This window comes from Phaenicophaeus curvirostris, chromosome 9 (assembly GCF_032191515.1).
Source record: "Phaenicophaeus curvirostris isolate KB17595 chromosome 9, BPBGC_Pcur_1.0, whole genome shotgun sequence".
Lineage (NCBI taxonomy): Eukaryota > Metazoa > Chordata > Aves > Cuculiformes > Cuculidae > Phaenicophaeus > Phaenicophaeus curvirostris.
Window position 1 is genome coordinate 21,889,904 of NC_091400.1, and position 23,464 is coordinate 21,913,367.

The 23,464-nt window shown below is 39.1% G+C and overlaps 1 protein-coding gene across 25 annotated transcripts in view; it reads right to left on the reverse strand.

Moving 5' to 3' along the window:
• The window catches only part of KCNMA1 (potassium calcium-activated channel subfamily M alpha 1), a 438,776-nt gene that overhangs the window by 19,761 nt on the left and 395,551 nt on the right, over nt 1–23,464 (reverse strand). For 17 of the 25 annotated variants that reach the window (XM_069863465.1, XM_069863457.1, XM_069863453.1 and 14 more), the window contains 2 exons: nt 4,841–4,954; nt 1,495–1,625 (listed from right to left, as the gene is read on the reverse strand). In XM_069863465.1, coding sequence (XP_069719566.1) covers nt 1,495–1,625; nt 4,841–4,954 — 245 coding nt within the window. Of the gene's footprint in view, nt 1–1,494; nt 1,626–4,059; nt 4,144–4,840; nt 4,955–23,464 lie in introns of all 25 variants that reach the window. The other 8 variants (XM_069863449.1, XM_069863448.1, XM_069863459.1 and 5 more) reach the window with 1 other exon arrangement.

The window sequence follows — 23,464 nt, forward strand, 5'->3', positions numbered from 1 at the left end:
TTATTCCCATTTACAATGTGAAAATGCTAAATGTTTTATCCATAGAGATTTAAGGTACCAAGAAGGTACAGAGCTTTAATGTGCTTACTGAGGCCTTCTGAATTTGTCACCTGCAAAACATAGAATCATAGAATAGTTTGGGTTGGAAGGGAACTTAAAGATTATCCAGTTCCACCCCTCCTGTCATGGGCAGGGACATGTCTCACCAGACCAGGCTGCTGAAAGCCCCATCCAACCTGGCCTTGAACACCTCCAGGGATGGGGCAGCCACAAGTTCCCTGGGCAACCCGTTCCAGTGCCTCACCACTCTAACAGTGATGGAATTCTTCCTTATGTCTAGTCTAAATCTGCCCCTCTCCAGTTTATACCCATTGCTGCTAGTCCTAACATGGCAAATAACTTTCAAAAGAAGTACTTTCTGAGCTTGTAGCAAACTTCTAGCCTGCATTAGAATAAAATTTTATTAATCTAGACTGATAGTATTCATCTGTGGATGGACATACTAGGAATATAACAGGGAATACAAATATGAAATACAGATCGATAAGTATAAAATAAAAATAAAATATCAAATAATAAAGATCACTGTTAATTCTCTCAAAAGTGAAAAACTTCATTCTGAATTCAGGTGAAGGTCAGACTTGGCTCCTTTAAGGAAATCCATTTACTCATTTCTAATATTACGTGGGGTTTACAACAGGTGATTCCCAGCACTATGGAGCTTTATTCCATGGGGAGCTCAGAAAGCCTGTGCTCAAATTTTAACAAGATTATGTCCTTTCTACATCCAGCAGAGCTTAAGGTCTCTCTGAAGGAAAGGCAGTTCACACAAAGCAGGTCTGAACACCTAGAAAATACGAAGCAAGGAGGGATGAAAAGGGGTCTGACTGAGGTGTTTGCTTCAAAACTGGACTGTGGCTACAACCCAAATCCCCTAATGCAGACATAAGAAAGGCCACCATCTGTATTTTCTAGCATGCACTTATGTTTTGATTCACAAGGCAACTCATGTGAAAAAGAGATGATGACCTCTCGTCACACAAGTCAAGTTCACACAATGTGTACAATGGCTTTCCTACAGTTCTATCGTTGTCCCCCAGCACTCATACTCAGGCACTTGTTCATGGCTACAGGAAATTAAAAGCTTAAACACAGTTGATGTTGTCTGACATGAACAGTGAGCATAGGGACTGACACATCGAATTTGGGTCTGAGTTTCAGGAGGGAGGTACAACATTTTTGGAAAGTAATATCCTTAAAGCCTGACCTGAGTCTCTTTGCTTTTAAAATTGTGGACTCACGGTAATCCTAGATGTCTCAGTTCTTTTAAGGTATCTGTGCCCAACTGAAAAATTACCTAGTTCAGGCTCTGAAATTCTTGCCATCTAAGGGAAAAGTGCCTTCTTCTGACTATCTGTGAAAAAGGGAGTACACTTTCATGTTCTTTCACAGTAAGTGTGATGGAAGGGAATGAAAAAGGTTTTGTTTGCTTACTGCGCTCATGAGAGAGTCCAGCACACTGACAGCAAATGCGGTTCCACATGCAAAGGGCTGCGTGAGGTACAGTTCTGTGTCTGGATCATCATCATCATCTTGGTCCAAGAACTGAACATTTGAATCATTTACTGAAAATAATAATAATAATAACAAAATTATAAGGTGTTTCTGGGTCACCATCATGTGACCTTACACACTACACAGTCAGAAAGAAAAAGAAACAGCATATGTCTGGAAACACAGACTTGTGTCTTTGACGTCACTGAAAATGAAATCAAGATGGATGTGAAAAATATGCATTTAAAAATTTTTTGATCAATATCTTGCTTGCTCTTGCTGCTGAGGGGTGACTATCGCTTGGTTGTCAAAGTGGCTTCGTGGCATCAGCCGCCTGCACTCAAAATGAGATACATGATGTTCTTTTATATATCGAGACAATCTTGGTATTGATTGGGACAGTGGCTAAGGCTGTTTGCATGTACAGTGAAATGATACCAAGTCAGAACCCAACTGTAAAATAAAAGCTGTCCATACAACTCTGAGACAGCCCACAGGCATCTGTTAGATGTGCTGCTGTGATTCCTGCTGGAGGGGTCGTTAATGCGCTTACAGCTCAAAAGTGGATAAGCCGTCCCTTTAACATGCATCTATGAACGAGTTATTCTCTTGCAGCACTGCCTTTTGTTCAAATATTTGTCTCTATAACTTCACTTCCTTAACAACAAATTCTGTATTAGCCAGCATGGAAAACAATCTACACCAGGCTGTCTGAAAGAAAAGGCCCAAACAAAATGATTTTTGTCATTTAGACTTTCTCTGGCATTTCACTGGCACTGTTAAGCTCTCTGTCTCCACCTCATTCCATTAAAAATATTTGTTTCCTTGAGATCAGTGTATCAAGTGGATCGTATTTCATGAAATATTTCATTTCCACATTAATCCTTCTCAGGCATGAAATCACAGACTGCTTAGCTATGCCACTGAAATACCCTTTAACTTATTAAATGACAAATTAATTTCTGTTCCCATGCAAGGAAGGGAAATTAAAAACTTTTTCAGCAATTGAAACTGCACACATTGACTCTGTCCCTGTTCCTGGTGTGATCCTATCTCCTCAGCCAACCCAGGCAGCTTTGAAACCAGAAGGAGAGCTGCTGTTGAGTCGATCAGTTTTATACTTTGGACTTCCCAGATTAGAAAGTCTTCTGCCTGCTATTCTGATCTTCTTTCCTATATTAATTTCATTTTCAACCCACTCCTTTTCCACCTGTACACACCACTCTGCTTGCCACACTTAACTTACAAAACATGAATAACTATAGCTAAATCCCCACAGTAGCTGTCCGATAGAGATCAGAACTGTTATCCTCCTTTTAGAGCCACACTGAGCCAGGACTTGGCCATGATCATTCAGCCAGGACCTGAGCTGAAGTAGAATTTAAAATTCTTGCCTTCCCACTCCCTGATGTAACCACGAAAACATAACACCTCAGCATTGTAAACAGAGAAGCGTTCTGCCCTGGGAGCCAGAAGAATTTCATCCTAGCAAACACCAATATCCACAATACCTTGCTCTCTGTACAATGGCTATCAATTTATTCTCCAGATCCTTGAGTAAAATACTGTTTGAAAGCCTGACACATCATTTCAAAATGTACTTTGTGAAGTGCTTGTGCCTTGGTTTAATTTGCTAGTTGAGAGTAGGCGCTATTGACAGTAGCATTCTTTTTCCACTTACATCTGGCAGACTAATACCTGACTTTGACACCCGCTCGCTGGCTACATGTGGTGTCGGTTTCCAAGGTACTACAAATCTAATGTGAATACTGCAAGGGCGGTTTTATCCTCAATATCTTTATCTTCCTGATGTGAGTTAGCGTGCTGGGGTTTCTACTGTAGGTCTGTGGGCTACGCGAGGAAGGCTCAAAACGTGTGGTGCTGTGCCATGGGAAACACTCATCAAACGCTGCTTGCAAAAGCAGGCGAGAGCTCTCTTTACAGAGAGGGAGCAATGCAGAAGCTTGGCTGCTTTTTTACAGCTTCAAAACCTGACCCTGCTCCCCTAAATAAACAAATAAATAGCTTAAAAGAAAGTAAGATGCTGGGGTTTCTGTTCTGATATCTTTGACTTCTTTGCCTTCCTGTGCGAAGTGCTAAGGCATGTCCACCAAATTGACAATCGGCCGAAATAACAAAACAAGAAAAAAAAAAAAAGAGAGGGAGAGAGAAAAAAGGAGAGAAAAATTTGTGGTGGTGGGGTAGGGCCCGGGAGGTGGGGACCCAGGCCAAAGGAAATGAAGTGGTGAGAGGGTGCTATGAAAACAGCCGGCAGGTCAGACGAGTGTGATCAAAGGTTTACTGATGCTGCGTGAAAAAAAAATCATTAAGAAAGGCCAGAACAAGACAGTCGATTCCAACCAGAACCACAAATAAAAGACATCCAAAGCAGTGCCATGAGGGTAGCCCCTCTGATACAGCCAGAGAAATAAAGGAAAAGCCGATGACAGGAAGAACAACAACAGAAAAGAAGACAGTGATGTGAAGGATAAAGGCACTTCTTACCCAGTTCAGTTATCATTAGAATGTGGGTTCCACTGTTTTTTTCCTGACTGATTGAAACCAAAGGCAGAAGTTTGCCAGGCTTAGCTAATAAGTAAAGTATTTAGGAGGAAAAGAAAGTACAGAAAGAGAATAAAGTAAGGGAAAAAGACAGGTAAGGCTTTAAAAAATAAAACTGAAAAGGAAAACAAAAGGACAAAGGACCACAAATCAAGTTTGTATTTGCCATGAAAAAAACAGAACAGCTTCTGCACTTCACATCACACCACTTGACAACATAAATACCCACAGCTAGAGTGGAAATCAGAGCCTGGTTACCTACCATCATCACAGTCTCAGGAGTAAAATGTCTCATGCTATTATACAGAGTTTGGTTACACACGATTAAACTGTTCTGGACCATGAAGAAATAAACAAATGGCCTCTTACTATTGATTGAATGCACAGGAAATGTCTGCTCATACTTACAGTGGGTTTTTCTTTCCTAACCTGAGCCCAAAGACCCCTGCTTATTTGTTACCCTATGCAAAAAGCATCTTGTCCAATAGCGTTTTCTTAAGAAAATGGAGAAAACCCAAAGGAAAGATGGAAATACATTTCAGTTATTCAAATAAAGTGAAACAACTGTTCCTAATCTTTCTTTGGAGAGAGTAATTTAAAACAGTTATCAGAAAAGAAAACATAGCAGTGCAAGATACATTATAGGTATTTTCCTGAGACTGCATACCAAGCAGGCAAAAGAGATGGGAAACGACATGAAAGGAAAAGCATTAGCTTTTCTTACCTAGCTCTGTTATGATAGGGATGTTGGCTCCTGTTGTGATGGAAGGTTGACGTAACAGGCCATGGACTGGACTGTTGTCTGGAGATGACCGATCCATCCCAGGGGGGGTAAAGCCTAAAAGAAAAAAATAAAACAACAACAATAAAAAGATAAAACCAGAAAGTTTAGACAGGGCAAATTATACTAAATAAATCCCCCTGAAAAGGAATTCCCTATCTCTAATTTTTGGGGTTTTTTCCCAGAAAAGTATGATAAAAAAATATCATCGTAAAATACAGACTTAATCTTCAACAATTATTTTTTAAAACCATAATCCTTCACAAATATGCAGGCCATTTCTTGTGTAAGATATTTGGTAGCTAATGGAGAAACTGTTATCCTAGGTAGCCTTTGCATCAAAACATGCAAACCAGAAAGAGTAACGCTTACATAAATATAACTAAAAAATAAAGGCTTCACTGTTAGAGAGGTTTAATTTTATCCTATTAGTATTTCAAATAATCCTGAAACAAACACCTTCAACCTCAAATAACGTGTAAGGAACCACATCAAAACTGCTTCCAGTAGGAGGTTTTAGGTTTCATTAACTTCCAAGATTTAAAATTTCCCAACTGTTTTCCAGGAGCGATACAGCCCACAAAAAGGTTTGTTTTTCTTTTCCAGTGTGCCACTCCCAATATGTATTTTTAAAATTATAGGAATACTAAGATGGAAGAGCTTGTTCTAACAGAAAAAAAAGATAGGATGGAAGGAAAAAGATGTAGGTTTTCAAAGGGTATGGAAGAGGAATGCTTGAAAAGAAACTAGAAAGTGTTTTACAACTTTGGGAATGTAAAGGAAACAAAGGTTGGAGAGGAAACAAACTGGCAGGCGCTCAAAGGATAAAAAGAGATCTAGAGAGCAGGAAGGTTCACCTCTAAAAAAGATTGTGTTTGCAGCCCGATTCACTATGCTGTTTGCAATGGAGCTCTTGACGCCAAGCCTTTTTAATCTTTTAATTTTTTTTCTTAAATAAAAATATAGCCAGGCAAAGCCTTTTGGAGTTTGTAAGTATTGAAAAATCAGCAGTGATACAAAAGCCCATGCAGCAGCTGGACTGGAAACTCACAGCTGAGACTTAATGCCTTCCATTTCCCTTGTCCATTAAAGCTGCAGAGAGCATGGGAATGTTCATTTAATGTCATTATTGCAGAAGTGATGGTGAAGCCAGAGTTTGACATTAGGGTTTCAACTAGGCCGATGTCAAGGCAGCATTTTTAAGCAAACACTTGTCTGCTAGAAACAGGACTGAGCCAAGATCACTTTAAAACACACACTGCTGAGAAAACAGTCCAGGTTTTTGCCACATTATGTGTGAGTTCTTTGAATTCACACCCGACATCCAGTGACAGCGTCTTGATCCTCTCTCATTACTAGTCTAAACTAGTTTTGAATTCTCCATATACTGATTTTAAATTAATCACAACCAAATCAATTCCTGATCTAACTTCATTAACTTCTTGCAGCATGGAAACTTATTACATTAACTTCATAAATAAGTTCATCTGCTACTGAATTCAGAAGATGATGACATGATATTGTTTACTTTACCTTTCTTCAGTTTGGGGATTAATTTACAAACCAGGATATCACTAAACTAAACTGTAGTTGTTAAAATGTGGCACTGGTTTTATATTCTGAGGCATTTATGGCTCTTTTCCAGTGGTAACTACCATCACCTTTAAACTGTCCCTGAACAAGCCAAACTATAAGGACCACTAGATCTGGACTTCTTGATTTAATGGGATGTAGATTTTTATTTTATATTCAATTTATTTCTCCCTATATTTTCTTATCACATACAGAATATATATGTAATTAAACTAGAATCACTGAGAAGAGAGACTTAATTAGCCCTCCAGAAGGCTCCAGTATGAATTTCCTTCTGACTATCACATGAAAGTTAGATACAACACGAGTATTGTAAGGACAGGATAAGGAAAAAGAGAGTTAAAAGTCTGTGAAGAAATTCCTTCAGAGAGAAGACATGGATGTGGTATCTTCGACAGGGTTGCAAGACAAAAGCATTGCCAAAAGACACCCCAGACAGCTAGGCAATTCTATTTAATATTACCATTGCATATAAAATCTTTAGAAAGCAGATTTCTTGGAGACAATCGGAAATGTTGGCAATGTTAACAGTTGGACATTTAATACTACTTCAGTTGTGCTAAAACTAATTCAATAAGACCGGCACAGTGACAGCGAGTTGCATTCCCAGCTGGTGTCAGTTTGCAGATGTTTCCTGGTGTCTGGCACTCTGACTGATAGACACATTGGCTCTTGGAGTGCTGACTTCTGCATGGCAGAGCTGTGCATTTCTCAGACCCACAAAGAGAGCCTAATGGAGTTCTTTCAGGCACCACCTCATGAGTTAGAGGCAACCCTGACACTCTCACAGCAGCAGGGAAATAAAAGTGGGACTCCAAAGGGAGGGAATGGTATGTGTGGACAGGTAGCTATTACTGTGACACCTCATGGTCACCACGCTGGTGTTTAAGTTTTGCATTCTGTTATGCTACAGCAAAGGCAAGACACGGCTTTTGTCACACTACATTAAATAAAGCTCAAGTAGCAGAATAACAAGTCAAAATGGCAGCAGCCAGACTTTTTCATATGATCATAGAATCATAGAGTGGTTTGGGTCAGAAGGAACCCTACAGCCCATCCAGTTCTAACCACTCCCTGCCATGGGCAGGGACACCTCCCACTGGATCAGGGTGCTTAGAGCCCCATCCAACCTGGTCTTGAACACCTCCAGGGAAGGAGCAGCCACAACTTCTCTGGGCAGTGTTGGCCAGGGCCTCCCCACCCTCGCAGGAAAATATTTCTTCTTAATATTTCATCTCAATCCCTCCTCTTCCAGCTTAAAACCATTCCCCCTTGTCCTATCCCTGCACTCCCTGATCAAGTGCCCCTCACCAGCTTCCCTGTAGCCTCTTTCAGCACTGGAAGCTGCTCTAAGGTCTTCCCAGAGCCTTCTTTTCTCCAGGCTGAACAACCCCAAGTCTCCCAGCTTGTCCTCACATGGGAGGTGTTCCAGCCCTCAGATCAAGTCCAGCCCTCTGGACTTGATCCAAAAGATCTATGTCCTTTCTGTACTGAGGACTCCAGAACTGAGTGCAGGACACCAAGTAAGGGCTCACGAGAGTAGAGTAGATGGGCAGAATCCCCTCCTTCAACCTATCGGTCACACTTCTTTTGATGCACTTCTTTTACACTCGCTTGTCTGAGCAGAGAAAACTAATCTTGTTTGCATGTACCATAGGGGTTGTACTGCTGGGAACATCCCTAGAGGCCCTGCTTCTCCCTGTTTCCTGAAGGATTTTTTCCTCCCCATCTCAAGATACACTCCCTATAATATCTTTCCGTGATTCAAGCTCTTTGTATGGTAAGAGCACATTGGTATTTCCCTACCAGCAAAAAGCAAATCTAAGAAAGTTCGTATAACTGCATCTACATGTGCAAGTCGTTCTTGCCCTCCCTCTGCTGCAATGAGCACACACACAGAGTCATGCACATGCACACTCTTTATTGAAGGCCATTTGTAGCCACTTCTAACCCTTCAAATACTTGTCTTCCAAGGATGGTGTTAGAAGAGTGAAGTAAATGTGTAATTTCTGTTAGACACATACTGTCAGGAGCTCTGTAATTGCACGTTGCACACATATTGCTTTCAGTCTGAAATGCTGGAAGCACATTAAAGGGATTTTGTTTTCTCCTTGAATGAAAAATACACTTGTGCCTTCACATTTTTCACTCTATCTTGGAATATGTGTGAAATATCTGCTATCTTAATTTAATTTCTTTGTCTGTGCTTAATTCAGACAATTTTAAAAATACACTTTTTAAAAATATAAAAATCTTGAAATGCTTTCAGGAAAAGAAAATTGGAATACTTGGGGATTTTGTGCGCCTGTGTTTGGAGTCACAAGGTATCATACACCTTCAGGCAAGTCACAACGTAAATTCTATCGTTAGACTCTCTATTTTTTCCCTCCAGAAGAGAGGAAAGAAAAAAGTGTAGGAAAACTAACCTGCTTTATCAGAACTTTCATTTAAAGGCATGAAAAACCACAAGTGACAGCTGTGCAGATTCAGTGAATGTGACATTTCTGAATTTCTCCAACTTGACAAGTAAACACCTTAAATCGGTAATGCTATATGCATAATACATGACCTGTATTTTGACATCCATCATCAAATGCTGACTTGAGAAAATACAGGTTTGTACGTCAAGGAATAGCACCCATAAAGCAGGGAGAAATTCAGGTCACAGGGTATTAGGAAAACTCTATTTCATTACAGAAGCTGAAACAAGCTAAGGCATCAGATTTAAGATCCATTTTCAGCTGTGAAAAGATTCCATTCCTCTGCACAGAGCATTCATTTAGAAATGACATGCTTTCCTCACAGCGTCCTTTCATTTTCCTTTTCATATTCCATTTTCTCCTTCAGTCCCCAGACCTTGTTCCATTAACGCCCATAAGAATCGTAAAACAGGGCTGATAGTTGTGATCTTCTTATAGCTCTGGTGTCTCCTTGTTCAACAAACAACTCAGGGAGCTGTGGCTACAATTGCTTAACAGGATCAACCTCTGGAGTAAAATTCAGGTGGCCTGTGCAAGCCTAAAGCAGTCACTGTGTAAGGAAAGAGAGAGACAGTAGAGAAAGGGATTTTCTTTGCCAACTGTTAGGAGGTAAGGTGCAGCACAATGGTATCAGTTCCATATCATTCCAAATCAAATGATACCGAACCGTTGTACTGTGTAAGTGATTGCCCTTGTGTCACTTGGTTTCTGGTTTTTTATGGCTTATTTTGGTTTGGTTTGGTTTTTTTCTCTACATTTATTAACCTGTATTTATCTCAAACCCATGAGGATTTTTTTTTCTCACTTCTGCCCTTCAGCTTCTCTCCCCCATTCCACTGGGGGGAAGTGAGCAAGAGACTAGGTATAGAATCATAGAATCATTTGCTGGGAAAAGACCTTTGAGACCATCGAGTCCAAGTGGACCTGTCCACTACTAAATCATATCTCTGAGCACCTCACCTACCTCTCTTTTAAATAACTCCAGGGATGGTGACTCAGGCACCTCCCTGGGCAGCATCTTCCAGTGCCTGCAAATCCTTTCAGTGAAGACTTTCTTCCTAATACCTGACCTGAACATTGCCTGGTGCAACTTGAGACTATCTCCTCTCATCCTATTCCTTGTTACCTGAGAGAAGAGACCAGCACCCACCTCACTAAAACCTCATTTCAAGCAGTTTTAGATGGCGATAAGGTCTCCCCTCAGTCTCCTTTAATGTAGGCTAAACAGCCACAGGTCCCTCAGTTGCTCCTCAGAAGACTTGTATAGAATCATACAAGTAGTAGGGGCTTAGTTGTGAGCCAGGGTTGACCCACCACCACTGACCATAGTGATCACCACCAAATCATCAAGCTGAGGAAATGCCTTGGACTTCAACAGGACATAGCAAGCCCCTGTCCCTCTCTGAAAAAGGACTCTGCCAAACAGTGGATTAAATATATCATGCCTCTGAAAGAAACACAGGCTCTGAGTTCCTGACATGCTCAAAATCAGTGAGGAACTGCAGTCAGGAGCCACTGCTTCCCTCCTGGCAGCAAACTCCCGTTATGAGAAGCAACAACTCCTGTTCCCTAACTCAGATGCCTGCTTTGAAGGAGTCTGAGCCTCCTGCAGTTCTCTGCAGAAAGCATCTGGTTCAGCATCTTGATTCCACGCAAATAAATATTCCCAGCTCCCTCTAGGATATTGCTGCTTACAAAAGTAGGTGAAACAACCAAACAATTGCATTAGAGGTAAGACCCTACCTCTCAAGATGTTCGCATCTTTGTGGAAGAAGAACCTTGGGGAAGCTTCCTTCCCACAATGAGGGAAGGAATGAGGCTTTTTTTTACCCAGAGTTACTGGGGATCCAGGTGCTGCCCAGCTCAGAGATCAGCATGGCCAGCTGGCTACGAGCCCTCCTTGTCTCTTACAAAACATTGCCTAGAAAACGATGAGCAGTACTGGGCTTCTGTGAGAGCTGTGACTCCCAAGCCAGGCTGATCCATGGTTCTCTCAGGAACTCAGGGGGCACTAACTGCAGTTCAGCAGTAACACGCAAGTATTCTGGGAGTCACAGTGGCACTGTGATGAAGTTCAAAATTACAGAATGCTGGCATGACTTAACAGTGACTTCTTCCCACTGAAAGCACCAGTAATAATTAGCGTTTGCCCTGCTTACATTTTGTTTGGAGCAACCAGCCTGATGATTGAGTAATCTGCTGATCGTACTGCGCAGTTCACTTGGCTGAGTGATGTCACATAAAGCGCAGGACATCAATGCTCCACAGAGCAGTGAACACATCCTTTTAGTTTGCTAATGAGCCAGTAAAGTTTACTGGGCTTTTAATGCAGAAACAAATCTGGCTTTTGGATATGCACTGCTTCTGTTCCACCGACTTCACTGAGACCCAGATGGGCATATTCTCAAACTGGATTTTTATGTTACATTTATAAAATATCTTCTACTCTAAATGATCATAACGGATCCTTTATGTTCCTCTTCCCTTTCCCCCAATTCCTCTCCTCTTTGCTTCCCTTCCCTCTCAAAGATGTGTTTTTCACTAAACTGGAACTCTATACAAGCTGAACGCAGTTTCCCAAACTGAAAATCCACTTGGCAGACATAAAGGTTGTGGCTTTGTCATTAAAGTGCCATGTAAATTGATAATGCCCTTTAAATAATGCTGTTCTAGGGACAGGTGCCATGGGATTCACTGGCTAACATGTGCACTAATGTCCTCAAAAATATAACTTTTAAAGCAAGTATACTATTAACTGGCTCTGGCTCATCTAAGAAGCATGCACTAACAATCATATTTTGAGCATATATGAAAAACACACAGATGGTGAACCGCCAAATACGCCCCCAACAAGTTATCATGCAGGAATATGAGACAAGGATTTTCATTAAACAGAACCAGACAAAAAGAAATAATTCTCTAAGAAAAGGACCTCACAGGAATATCCCTTTGCTAATGTTTGTTGACAATGGCCATTAATATTTCAGTTAATTCAATTGATAGATAGACTATACCTATTATTCCCCAAAGCACAGCCACTTGGATACACCCGGAAAGTTCAGCAGCTGCCAAAGCTGCTGGCATTCCTGGGAATCTGTTACAGCCATTCCATTTAGAAGCAATTCCAGCTTCAATGTCCCACATGGTCTGAGACCAAATGTTGTAGTTTGACCTCAGAATCTGGAAATCCTAAATCCCAGTTTCAGTTCTGACTCTTACCATAATTTTTACCTGAAGATCTAATAATCTCTTGGACATTATCTCTAAATATGGAAAAGGAGAGCAATTTGGGAGAGCAGATGTGCCTGCATAGGCTCCCAGCTCTCTCAAGGACTGTGGCATCTTCAGAGATGCTCTGGGCCTAAATAGGCAAAATTACAGGCTGGGCAGAGAATGGATTAAAAGCAGCCCTGAAGAGAGGACTTGGGGGTGCTGGTGGATGAGCTGGAAGGGATCTTAAAACCCACCCAGTTCCAACCTCCCTGCCATGGGCAGGGACCCCTCCCACTGGATCGGGTTGCTCAAAGCCCCATCCAACCTGGCCTGGAACTCCACTGGGGATGGGGCAGCCACAACTTCTCAGGGCAACATGGGCCAGTGTCTCCCCATACTCACAGGAAAACATTTCTTCCTAAGATCTCATCTCAATCTCCCCTCTTTCAGTTTAAAACCGCTCCCCCCATGCTACCTCAGCCCTCTCTGATAACAAGTCCCTTCCCAGCTCTCCCATAGCACCTTTCACTACTGGACGCTGCTTCAAGGTTTGTGCAGAGCCTTCTCTTCTCCAGGCTGGACAATGGGAGGTGCTCCAGCCCTCAGATCATGTTTATTGCCCTTATTTTTTTAGTGCTATAGTAATTTTGTAAAGGTCTAAGCAAGTTTTTCCCTAGGTTTCTGATTTCTTTGGCCTGACATATCCTATTTGGGTCTTTTTCAGCTAATGAAGTGAAAGTTGAACTAGAACTCCTGTTATGCAATGCACCCACCTTATTTTATACACATCTGTCTTAGGGGCATGAGGTTTACTCCTGGAGTATTTAAGTGACTTCTTATTCAGTTTCTAGTGGATAAGCAAACAATTCCAGAAGTGTAAAAGTTAGGAAAATAATTTCTTATTTCTTAAAGCATTGTATGGGACAGAGAACAGTAAATCACAGAAACCTATGAGGGCCACAAAGACAGGCAGAACGATTACATCCAAGAAAACCAGGATAATTGCTTCGGGCTTTCAGGCTATCAAGAAGGGAAATTAAATATTAACTGAGACACTCTGCAGGTTCTCCATTGTGCAACAAGAAAGGACAGACCATCAGGAGTTTATTGCCTGATAGTTAGCAGCATCTTGTAGCTGTCTTTAAGCATCTATTTTCTAAGCTATCTCCAGAAACAGAGGAATGATTGGGTAGATCTCCAATTGAAAACACCTAGGACAACACAAAGTAAAATACAAAGGAGTTCTAGAAGTTAGAGGACAACAGTTTCTAAACTTCTTCACACTTACCCTATTCCTTGGGATGTGTTCACATTAGTTTTATGTTATTTTTTTTTACAAATAGGTCAGAGAATATTTTAAATCCTTCCAATATACCATGTGCTCTGGATTTCATAGAATCACAAAATGCTTTGGGTTGGAAGGGACCTTTACACACCATCTAGTCCAACCCTCCTGCAGTAGCAGGGGCATTTTCAACCAGATCAGGTCGCTCAGAGCTCCATCCAACCTGACCTTGAATGCTTCCAGGGATGAAGCCTCCACTACCTCCCTGGGCAACCTGTGCCAGTGTTTCACTGCCCTCATTGTAAAAATTTTCTTCCTGATATCCAGTTTAAATCCACCCTCTTAGTTTAAAAACATTATTCCTTGAATTTGTTAAATTCTTGGTTATAATTGTAATGCCGTCTTCGATTTACCATCTTCTTTTTCCTTCCTTTCCCTGTTGTCATAAACCTGCCTTTCTAAAGCCTGCTCCTGTTGGGGAAGAACATAGTTTTCTCACATCGTTCTTCTAGTGGAAATTTATCTCTTGGTGGCAAGTGACTGTTCATTCTCTCTGGTGGCTTGTACCTCTAGGTATAGCAGCTACTCCTAAAACTACTGGCCAGACACTAAAGAGTAGTTTCGCTACATCTCACAGGCTTTTTTCCTTTGCTTTTTTTTATCTTGTTTAGAAAGAACCACTAGAACTATAAAAATACCTGAAAAGAGAAAGAAGAAATAGTAACATGTGCATTCAACAATTATTATTATGGAACACACCTAAATTCATAATAACATCAGAAATTGTAATTCCTGAGTAATTTTTACTATAAACTAAATTTTTTAAATTGTCTTTATTTAGCATTTAATAGTTTTCTACACTAGGTTTTTCTAGGGCACAAAGTTGGCAGCTAAAAGAATTTAGTACAAAATGATGCCGAATTCTTTTCAGTATAATCATTAATCAACATTGCATATTTAGACTTCAGGCAAAAATAAATACATACGCTGAACAGAACTTATCAAATAAATTAAGCAGTATTACCCAGTTCAGGTACTCAATAACTACAAATAAAATGGAAAGCTCACTGTTAAAAATGTTACATTGGCATGTTAAGCAAGACTCAACCTTAAGTCATTATGTCCTGCATTATATCAAATAAAGTAAATTTTTCCTTAATGAAAATGGAAGAGCAAAGCCAGCTGTCACAGCCAACAATCAATAAAAATATTGTGATAAATAAAAGTAACAATGTTGTCCAGCACGTGATTGGCAACTATTGAAACATAAATTAAACAAATTTCCTGTTGCTGCTGATGGGAAAATTATGCAGATTAGAATTTGATTAGGTTTATATCATGAGACTCAATTTGGACTTTTAATCTATTAAGCTCCAATAAATGAGGCATCTGAATAGCTCCCCTGAGCAGCAACAGTAATAACCACAGCAGTAATTTTTTGCAATATGTATTCTGCCAATTTCTTTAGCAGACGATTCCATGTCTTTAAGTACAATTACTTTGTAACTTCCACAAAAATTGCAGGTGTATGCAGTGAGGAAATGGATCCATACAAAACGCTTAAACAGACATTTTGTGATAATCAACATCTGTCACTCTGCTCTAGCAATATTGTTTTTCCATCAGCTTGGACTTACTTACGGTCGACTTCATGGTCTGTGTGGGCTAAACAGTGCCAGCAGACTTGTAAATTACTCAAGCTGGAACTGAGCTGGAAACCTATGGTAAAATGTCATTAGGTTCTCTATAGGCTGGGTCAAAACTGAAATCCCACATTCAGGGCTGTCTTGGGGATCAAAGATTGCGCTGTGAAGGGGAAAGCCTCATTTTATCAAAGAAATCTGAACTGGATTCCCAGAGCTGGGCTCTGGGACAGGTTGGATTTGGATCAAGAGCACCTCTAATTTCCCTGGCAGGTTTGCTCCATAGACCTCCTGCATGTTTTCTGCTGTCTAATCTATTTGCAAGTATCCAAAAGCTTCTCGCCCATCTTACTCCATATTGTAAAAAAGGAGTGTTAACTAGAGAGCAATTTGTGCTTGTGTCCAATCCTGCCAGATTTCACCAAACCCTGCCCCAGCTCTTTAGTGGACAGGTGGTCATAAAACTACATTGTTTGCAGGTGATTCCCAAAAATTAAATCTGCAGTTTGAAAACTTCAGGGCTTGATTAGATGCTCAGAGTAAAGGAACGTGGATTCTGTGTTCATGTGTGAGTATATTTTTTAAAGAGAGGCTTAACAGAGAATTTCCTTCTGGCATTCATGTTTCCAGCACACTACCACATAGGTTGTCTGTGAGCCAAAATTTTTTTACCAGAAGTCCAAACTGAATACCATAAATAGGGTGGGGGAAAGTCAGTCATGTTCTCTTGTCACTCAAACACTGCCTTCTGTAACACACACAACATCTTAGAAGATACTGTGTGAAAAATGAGTATCAAGTAGTTTTGAACTATGTCAGCCTGCATAACACCAATACAACCAGCATTTCTGTAGAAAGCGTAATAAATCACCTGCACCCCAGTGCAGCTACAGCTGTGGGAAATAACTGCCTAAGGAGTATTTGCATACCTCTTCAAACAAACGCCTCCTAATTAAAAAAGGCAGGTTTTGCTGCAGTTTGCATGGGAACCATGCAAATAACCCATGGTGCCCAACTGGAAACAGGAATAAGGAAACACCATCCTAGGGTTTGGAGTACACATACATCATCCCATCAGCACAATTACGTGCAGTTGAGAATTATCAGTATTACTGGCTAGTATGAAAGCCATCCCTATCAGGCACAATGAAGTAATAGGATGGTAAGTACCTCCAGAAAGTACTTCCATTAAAAGAAATGTCAGCCCTTTGATACTGAAGTTCACAGAAATTGCTAACAAATCAAACCAGCCTAACACTCTCTTCAGCTGAGTATATTATCCTTGTTTTATATGGCACATATACATTACAACATATTCTATTCCAGTTTCAACATAGGTCTGCCAAATACTAAAACTTATTGTAATTACCTTTGACGCTGACTGGACATAAACAGACAATGAACATTTCCTGTTCTTTTTACTCTTCTTTTTTCACATTTTAAAAAAAAAAAAAAATCAAAATTGCCCAATAATGGAACCAGGATGAATCTGAAGTAGCTCTCTAATTGCATGTTCTAGAAAGATATATCAGTAGCAATATAATTAGCTACTAATAACACATAACACTAAGACTGTGTAGACACAACTGCCTGAAGAACAGCAGGGGTATCAGTGGTAGTACCCAATCTGTAAAGTCTGGGAACCTCTGCTTTAATCAATCCAGAAACCTCCCCAACCCCAGAGGTGTTCAAGGCCAGGCTGGATGAGGCTTTGAGCAACCTGATCCAGTGGAAAGTGTCTCTGCCCATGGCAGGGAGAGTGGAACTGGATGGGCTTTAAGTTTCCTTCCAACCCAAACCATTCCATTATTCTATAATTCTATAAGCAACTTATGCCTCTGATGACCATTCTAGGGGGAAGAACATTTAAAGCATACAGCCACCAGTGCAACCAAACAGACAAGTTGTTCATATGTATCAAGAAAAAAGGAAAAGCATACACGAACCCAGTGAGATACTGCCTGCTCTTAAGAGAAAAGCTGAATTTTCCATTGTTGAATTTGCACTATTTTGGCTCAAAGTTTTGTCCCTCTTAATGAATATCAATCTTAGAAAGAAAAGTAACTCATTATCATGATGGAATGACTCATATTATTTTATTAGAGCTTATGCTAAAATTTCTAAGCGTTTTGGTTGCCTCTCATAGTTCTATTGTCCTTTTATATTTAAAGAAATATCAGCAGAAGTGTCTCTGCATCAGCTCCATATTTATTTTATTTATCCAAAACCCATTACACTAGCAACCAAGCTGGTAAAGACAATGATAACAGTAAAATGTAATGTAAGCAGTGAAAGTAGTCAAAATTAAATGGTGACCATAAAATACATGTCACGGTATCCAGTGCACAGCACAGTAATACTGAAAACTTCCAACAAGCAGGGTTTTTGTTTTAGTTTTCAGCACTATATTCACTACTTACTGTCATTCTTGCATATAAATAGTATTGTTGGATTTAAAAATGACATCATCTCTATAAACACTTAACACATTCACTTTCCTATCCATTGTGATTTAGTGGAGAGTTAAATGGGTTGATAAAAAATAAAATGTTTACTTCCTTGTTTGAATTTCATTACTACCAATATCAGTGGAAATAGCTGTCCTTTCAACTAGAGGCTTTGAGAGTCTTTAGTCTATTTCTTGTAATTGATTGGACTCTAAGAATAAATATTCAAGTTGCAATCAATTCTGTTTTTTCCTTTTTAGAAGGGGAGTTATTTCAGACAAGACTATCTTTGCCTTCACCTGGAGACTCAGATTTCTAAGTAACAAAGCAAGCAGACTGACATGAACTTCGCAGATATCAGAAATCTTATGAGGACATCCAATCACATAATCCTGCCTATGCATTTAAGCAAAAACTCTGTGAAGTCAAACTTACAGAAAACATATATGGTGTTGCACTGTAGAGATATTTTGCCTCTTGCTACTAGCTAGTATCATGCTCCTGTATTAATATTATTTGACGTTTAAAGCTAAATACAAAATTTAAAACAGCAACCAAGCCTCAAATCAGCATGGAAGGTTCAATCTCAATTATAACTCCATACTTTAAAGCTCTAAGGAAAGTCTGCAAAAGATCACATATTTGTATGAAATTACAGATTTGCTTTATAATCTTAAACTTTTATACAAATAAGTAAAATTCCCAGTGACCATAATCTTTTTGAGTTGTGTTGAATTTAAAAAAAAAAAAATCACGATAACTGGGCAAGAATATTATTCTTCAATAAATATTCCTACCATGCCATTTCCAAAATTCATAGGTTTACTTTTTCATGTTTGGTTTGTTCAGATATTAAAAAGAAAAGCTGCAAAAAGACATTATTCGGAGCACAGTAGTTTTGATTCTATAATGAAGACTGTGCCTCAGGTCAGCCTGCATATCCAACTGCGCAGATGCTGAAAGGTTCAGAAGGTTCTTGATAAGCAGAAGCTACCAAGTTTTTAGAAATTCCGTATTATGGAAAGTTGGGGCTGCCTAAAATTTAACAAAGTCAAACTTAAAAATCAACAGGTCTGTCTTGATAAAAGAACGCTGAAAAATGCCAAAATGCTTAAAAAAGCATTTTGTAAGTTCTACATTAAAGCTGTCAAAGTTCTGCAGCTCACCAGCAGGACTAGCTGGCGTTAGATTCGGCTCTTCTACAAGGGATAGCCCAGACCAGCACCAAACTGGAAAGAACAAAGAACTAAATTCTAGCTTCCTCCTGTAGTGTTACTGACGGGCTGAGAGAGCTGAATTTGTTCAGCCTGGGGAAGAGAAGGCTCTGGGAAAACCTTAGAGCAGCTTCCAGTACTGAGAAGGACAACAGGAAAGATGGGGACAGACTTATTTAGCAGGGCCTGTTGTGACAGGACAAGGGGTGATGGTTTTAAACTAAGGAAGGGTGGATTTATACTGGATATAAGGAAAGAATTTTTTACGATGAAGGTGGTGAAACACTGGAACACCTTGCCCAAACAGGCAGTGAAGGCCCATTCCTGGAAACATTTAGGCAGGTTGGATGGGGCTCTGAGCAACCTGGTTGAGTTAAAGATGTCCCAGCTTCTGCAGTGGGACTGGACTGGATGGCCTGCAAAGGTTCCCTCCAACCCAAAGCATTCTATGATTCTATTAGACTGGTGGAATCTGCTGGATATTGATGCTTTGTATCTCTTCCACACTAAAGCAAAACCAGCAACATTGATTTCTGAATTCATGTGTGTCCTTTTAAAAAAACAACCACCTTTATGCATATAAATAACCATTTATTAAACAAACAATAAGTACTGAAGCAAAGAAAGATATCATAATTACGCTCATGAGGCTGCCTGCTATGCTATATAACTTTCAAACTATCTTGTAATCCTGTAATACATTATCTATATGTTCCATTTTCTTGAAGTTATCTTCATAATCAAGATGCTACCACAAGTATCGTGGGCATTGGAACTATTTTTAATTTTCATTTAAAGAGCAATTAAAGAAAGACAATGGATACACAAGATAATAAAGTATGTGATTAGCAGCATGCAAATGACACAGGCTTAACGATAATACCCTGTTCTATTCTCCAAAGGGCCTGTCGAGAGAAACCCTTTCTCCATGTGGTTGTGCAGCTAATGTGCCTCAGCCTACAATTACAACATTGCTGACACCATTAACCACTGAAACAACATCACTTCATGAAATCCTTGTTGTCTCATTAAAATGCAAAGGGTCAGGTAATTTACCAGCATTGTGTGTCTACTTTTGTTGTGGGTAATTAGCAAGCATTACCCAGCATGGACTCCTACTGGGAAATAGGGAAACTATGAAATATTAAAAAGAATTTTTTTGTTGTTTGATGGGAATTTGAAAGATTCACAATTAGAACCTCAACACAGCTTTGTATCCAGGGGGACACGAAATACAGTCCTTTTATACATTTAAATGTCACAGTGGTTGCCTATTTTATAAACTAAAATTCAAATTTCAAAACATTTACTCTTCTATAATTGGATCTAGATGTGTATCTCCTTCTGCAATTAAGAACTCTAAAAAAGTTCAGAGACAGTGAAGCAAAACACCTTGCTGTTTCTTGAAGTCTTCAAAACCAAGTGGTTTCTTCAAAAAGTTGAAGTTAAAACACAAAGATTGGGGTAGTACATTCCAATACCCATGTTCAATTTTCTTCTTGCTAATTGAAGTCCCATATCATCATTTAAAGCAATCTTGATAACATTCACTATTGGCTCACATCTTGTCAGGGAGCAGAATAGTCTCTTATTCTTTAAATGGAAGTTTTGGAACATAAAACACATTCCAATAAAAGTGAACAGAAAATTATGAATTCATTAAACTACTTTGGTATCTTGTGCTATATATAATATTTATATTCCAACTACTGTAAAATATGCTTTAATATCTTTAGGCAACTATAAGGACTTAAATATTTATAAAATGGCTAAAGATAAAGTATAGCTCTCTTATTCCTACATACAGATGATGTAAGGCATGCAATCAAAGACAATAACACTTTCAACCCATTTGTCATCTTAAAGGAGCCTTTCAACTTCAGCTCCCTTGTGTGCAATCTACATAAGAGTTGTTGCCTACATAGGCAACTCCAGAGGAGTTCGCTCCTTAAAAACTACCAAGAGTGCTATACTTCACATAAAACAGGGTTTTCCGAAAATGGAGACAAACCTATAAATTTGCAGGCAAAACAGCTCCAAGTGGGGCTTCAAAATACTGCTGTATTTATCTCTGGGACATCTGGGAACAGGAAGCATTTTGATTTAATATTTCATAACACAGAGGCAATTGCTTCCTTGCCTGGTGTATAATTAATGCTTATAAAAAGAGCAGCTTTTTTTTTTATTCCTCAGCATCAGAAATGCACAAAATAGTACACCTTCATAATAGGGGGTTTGCTTTCAAGATGCTGAACAGCAAATAATAATAAAATAGAGTCACCGTGAATTTATAACAGTCTTGGGATGGTTAAATATATTTATGGTTCAAGTGTGAAATCACATTCTTGATGTACTGTACTCTCTACCTCCTTTGCCTGGTTTTATCTCTCTCTGCCTGAAGCCAAAAGTATCTTGAAAGCAGAGAAGAAAGAATCAACTGCAAAAGCTTGAAGGTATTTGGGCTGGGACCTTACAGCACTTCTCAAGTACAGGTAAACTGAGTCAATAAACTGTGTCTCCAGCCATTCCACAAGACATTCTTAGTTTATAATCAACAGAATTGAAAACCTCTTTTCTTAACAGTTTTCCTTTCTTCCTAGGAACATTTTAGGAGCAATAGGAAACCATTCTTCATGTGTGTAAGTTCCCACAGCTAAAGGTAGTGTCCAACCGCAAGAAAAATACAAAAAAAGCAAATGGTGCTGGGTGCGAACTTTTCTGTCACGGGTTTTGCAATTGAGAAGGCTGGAAGGCTACCAAGGTCCTCAAATAAATGGCTTCTATAGCACAGGAAACAGAGTTAAGTGAACAGCCTCTGTCCCACCCAGCCTTTTGAGTTTATTTAAGCCCAAATCTTGCAGAGACTTGCACATAATCTAACTTTACACAGGTGCATGGCTGCATTGAAGTCAGAGAGATTTATTAACCTGTATAACACCGAGCATATAAGTTAAGGTTTGGAAGAAGCAAGGCATCAGATTGTAAACTTGCCAGGGCAAAGGCCATATTTTATTCTTGTATATATCAGGACTATGACAGCAAGCTCTTAATCCCATCTAGAGCTCCAGTGTGCTACCATAAAATAAATAACAGCTATCAGCTGATCCATCTAGTTCAGCAGGATAAGAAATTATGTGTATGTTGCAAAAAGGTAATACTGAGTTATTTATCACAGTGACCCAATCTTCAAAAATGGGATTTTTCTTGTGAGCAAATGGTGATGTGGGACATGTGCTGGGAAGTTAGGTGACCCCATCTCATTTTTCAGTTATTAACCTCATTACTTAGGATGGTCAACCTTTGTTTTGAAATATAGTAAAGAAACTGAACTACAACAAACATTTCAAAACGCAGTTAGTTAAACAATAATCAACCAAGCAGAAAATTTGGCTAATAGGACTCTTATTTTTGTCATTTACAACTGATGCTAGCAAAATTACAAGAAGAAACACACAGCATAAAAACATCCTTAATCAAGTGCAAACTCTACACTAAATTATCGATCCTGACAAACCAACAACCTTGATGTCAATGCAAAATACTTGCCATCTTTGCAAATGTGACTGGTAGGGTTGGTATTATCTAGGAGAACATTTTTTAAAACATCTATGTGATTTAGAAAATTATGAGCTATCTTTAACAAGCATTTTGCAGCCTAAATTATGTTTATTTGTAAAGACAAACAGGACTCTAAGTGCTGAAAAGATTAAAGTTAGTGTCATAGATCACTGATACTTAAAAAAATTACCGTAAATCTTTCCTTTTTTCCCCAGTATAATTCATTTATTTATTGTTAATTTTACAACTATACTTAATATTCCACATTTACTTATACACTTCCCTCAGGAGGTTAAGTTACCTCTTTAAAGTTTGAAATTATTTAGCTGGCTTAAGTAGAGTTTTATTACCTGTGTTTGAAAGTAAGGCTCTATTTCTACATTTGTACATAATATAACAAATTAAAGATAGGAGACAGTGCTGGAGTTACCATAGAATATTAAATTCCACAGCAGCCTAAGAAGTAAATGCCTCTATGATTATCAAACCCTATATTTTGAAATCTTCACTTAAAACCTTTAAATTATTACAATAAAATCAGAGAAGTTAGATTCACAATTCACCAAAAAGCCCTCCTTCAGGAGTAAATCTACAGTTCAGAACTTATAACAAACATCTTTAACAGCATTACAACAGTGTTATCTCTGAAAATGGCACAAACCCATTGCTAACCAAGCGTTTCAGACAGTATTTATCCTTTCCCCTTGTTAAAGAATTTTCTCTCATTTCTAATCCTGAAAATACTACAGTTGTTCATGCTCTTCTGCTAACATTTCAGAGATAAAACAACTGATTGGTAGAGATGAAAAAGAATCTATTACCTTCAAGCACAATAGAGCTCAAATTCATTTTAATAGGAAATCTCTTGCAGCAGATTGCAAGATGAAGTCCATCAAAAATGGCAATAATTTACAAATTAATCAAAAGATTTGGAAATAAATCTAATGAAACTCAGAGGCAGCTTTTGTCCTTTCCACTGAAGTTTAAGTCAGCTCCAACAAAAAATTATGATGAAGCCACAAGTGGTTTTTAAAGGAACTGGATCAAATGACACTAAACTTGTACAAGGTCATTTTAGCTCATGTAATCTGTTACACTTGAAAGCTGGCGTGTAAAATTCTGAGTATGTTTACT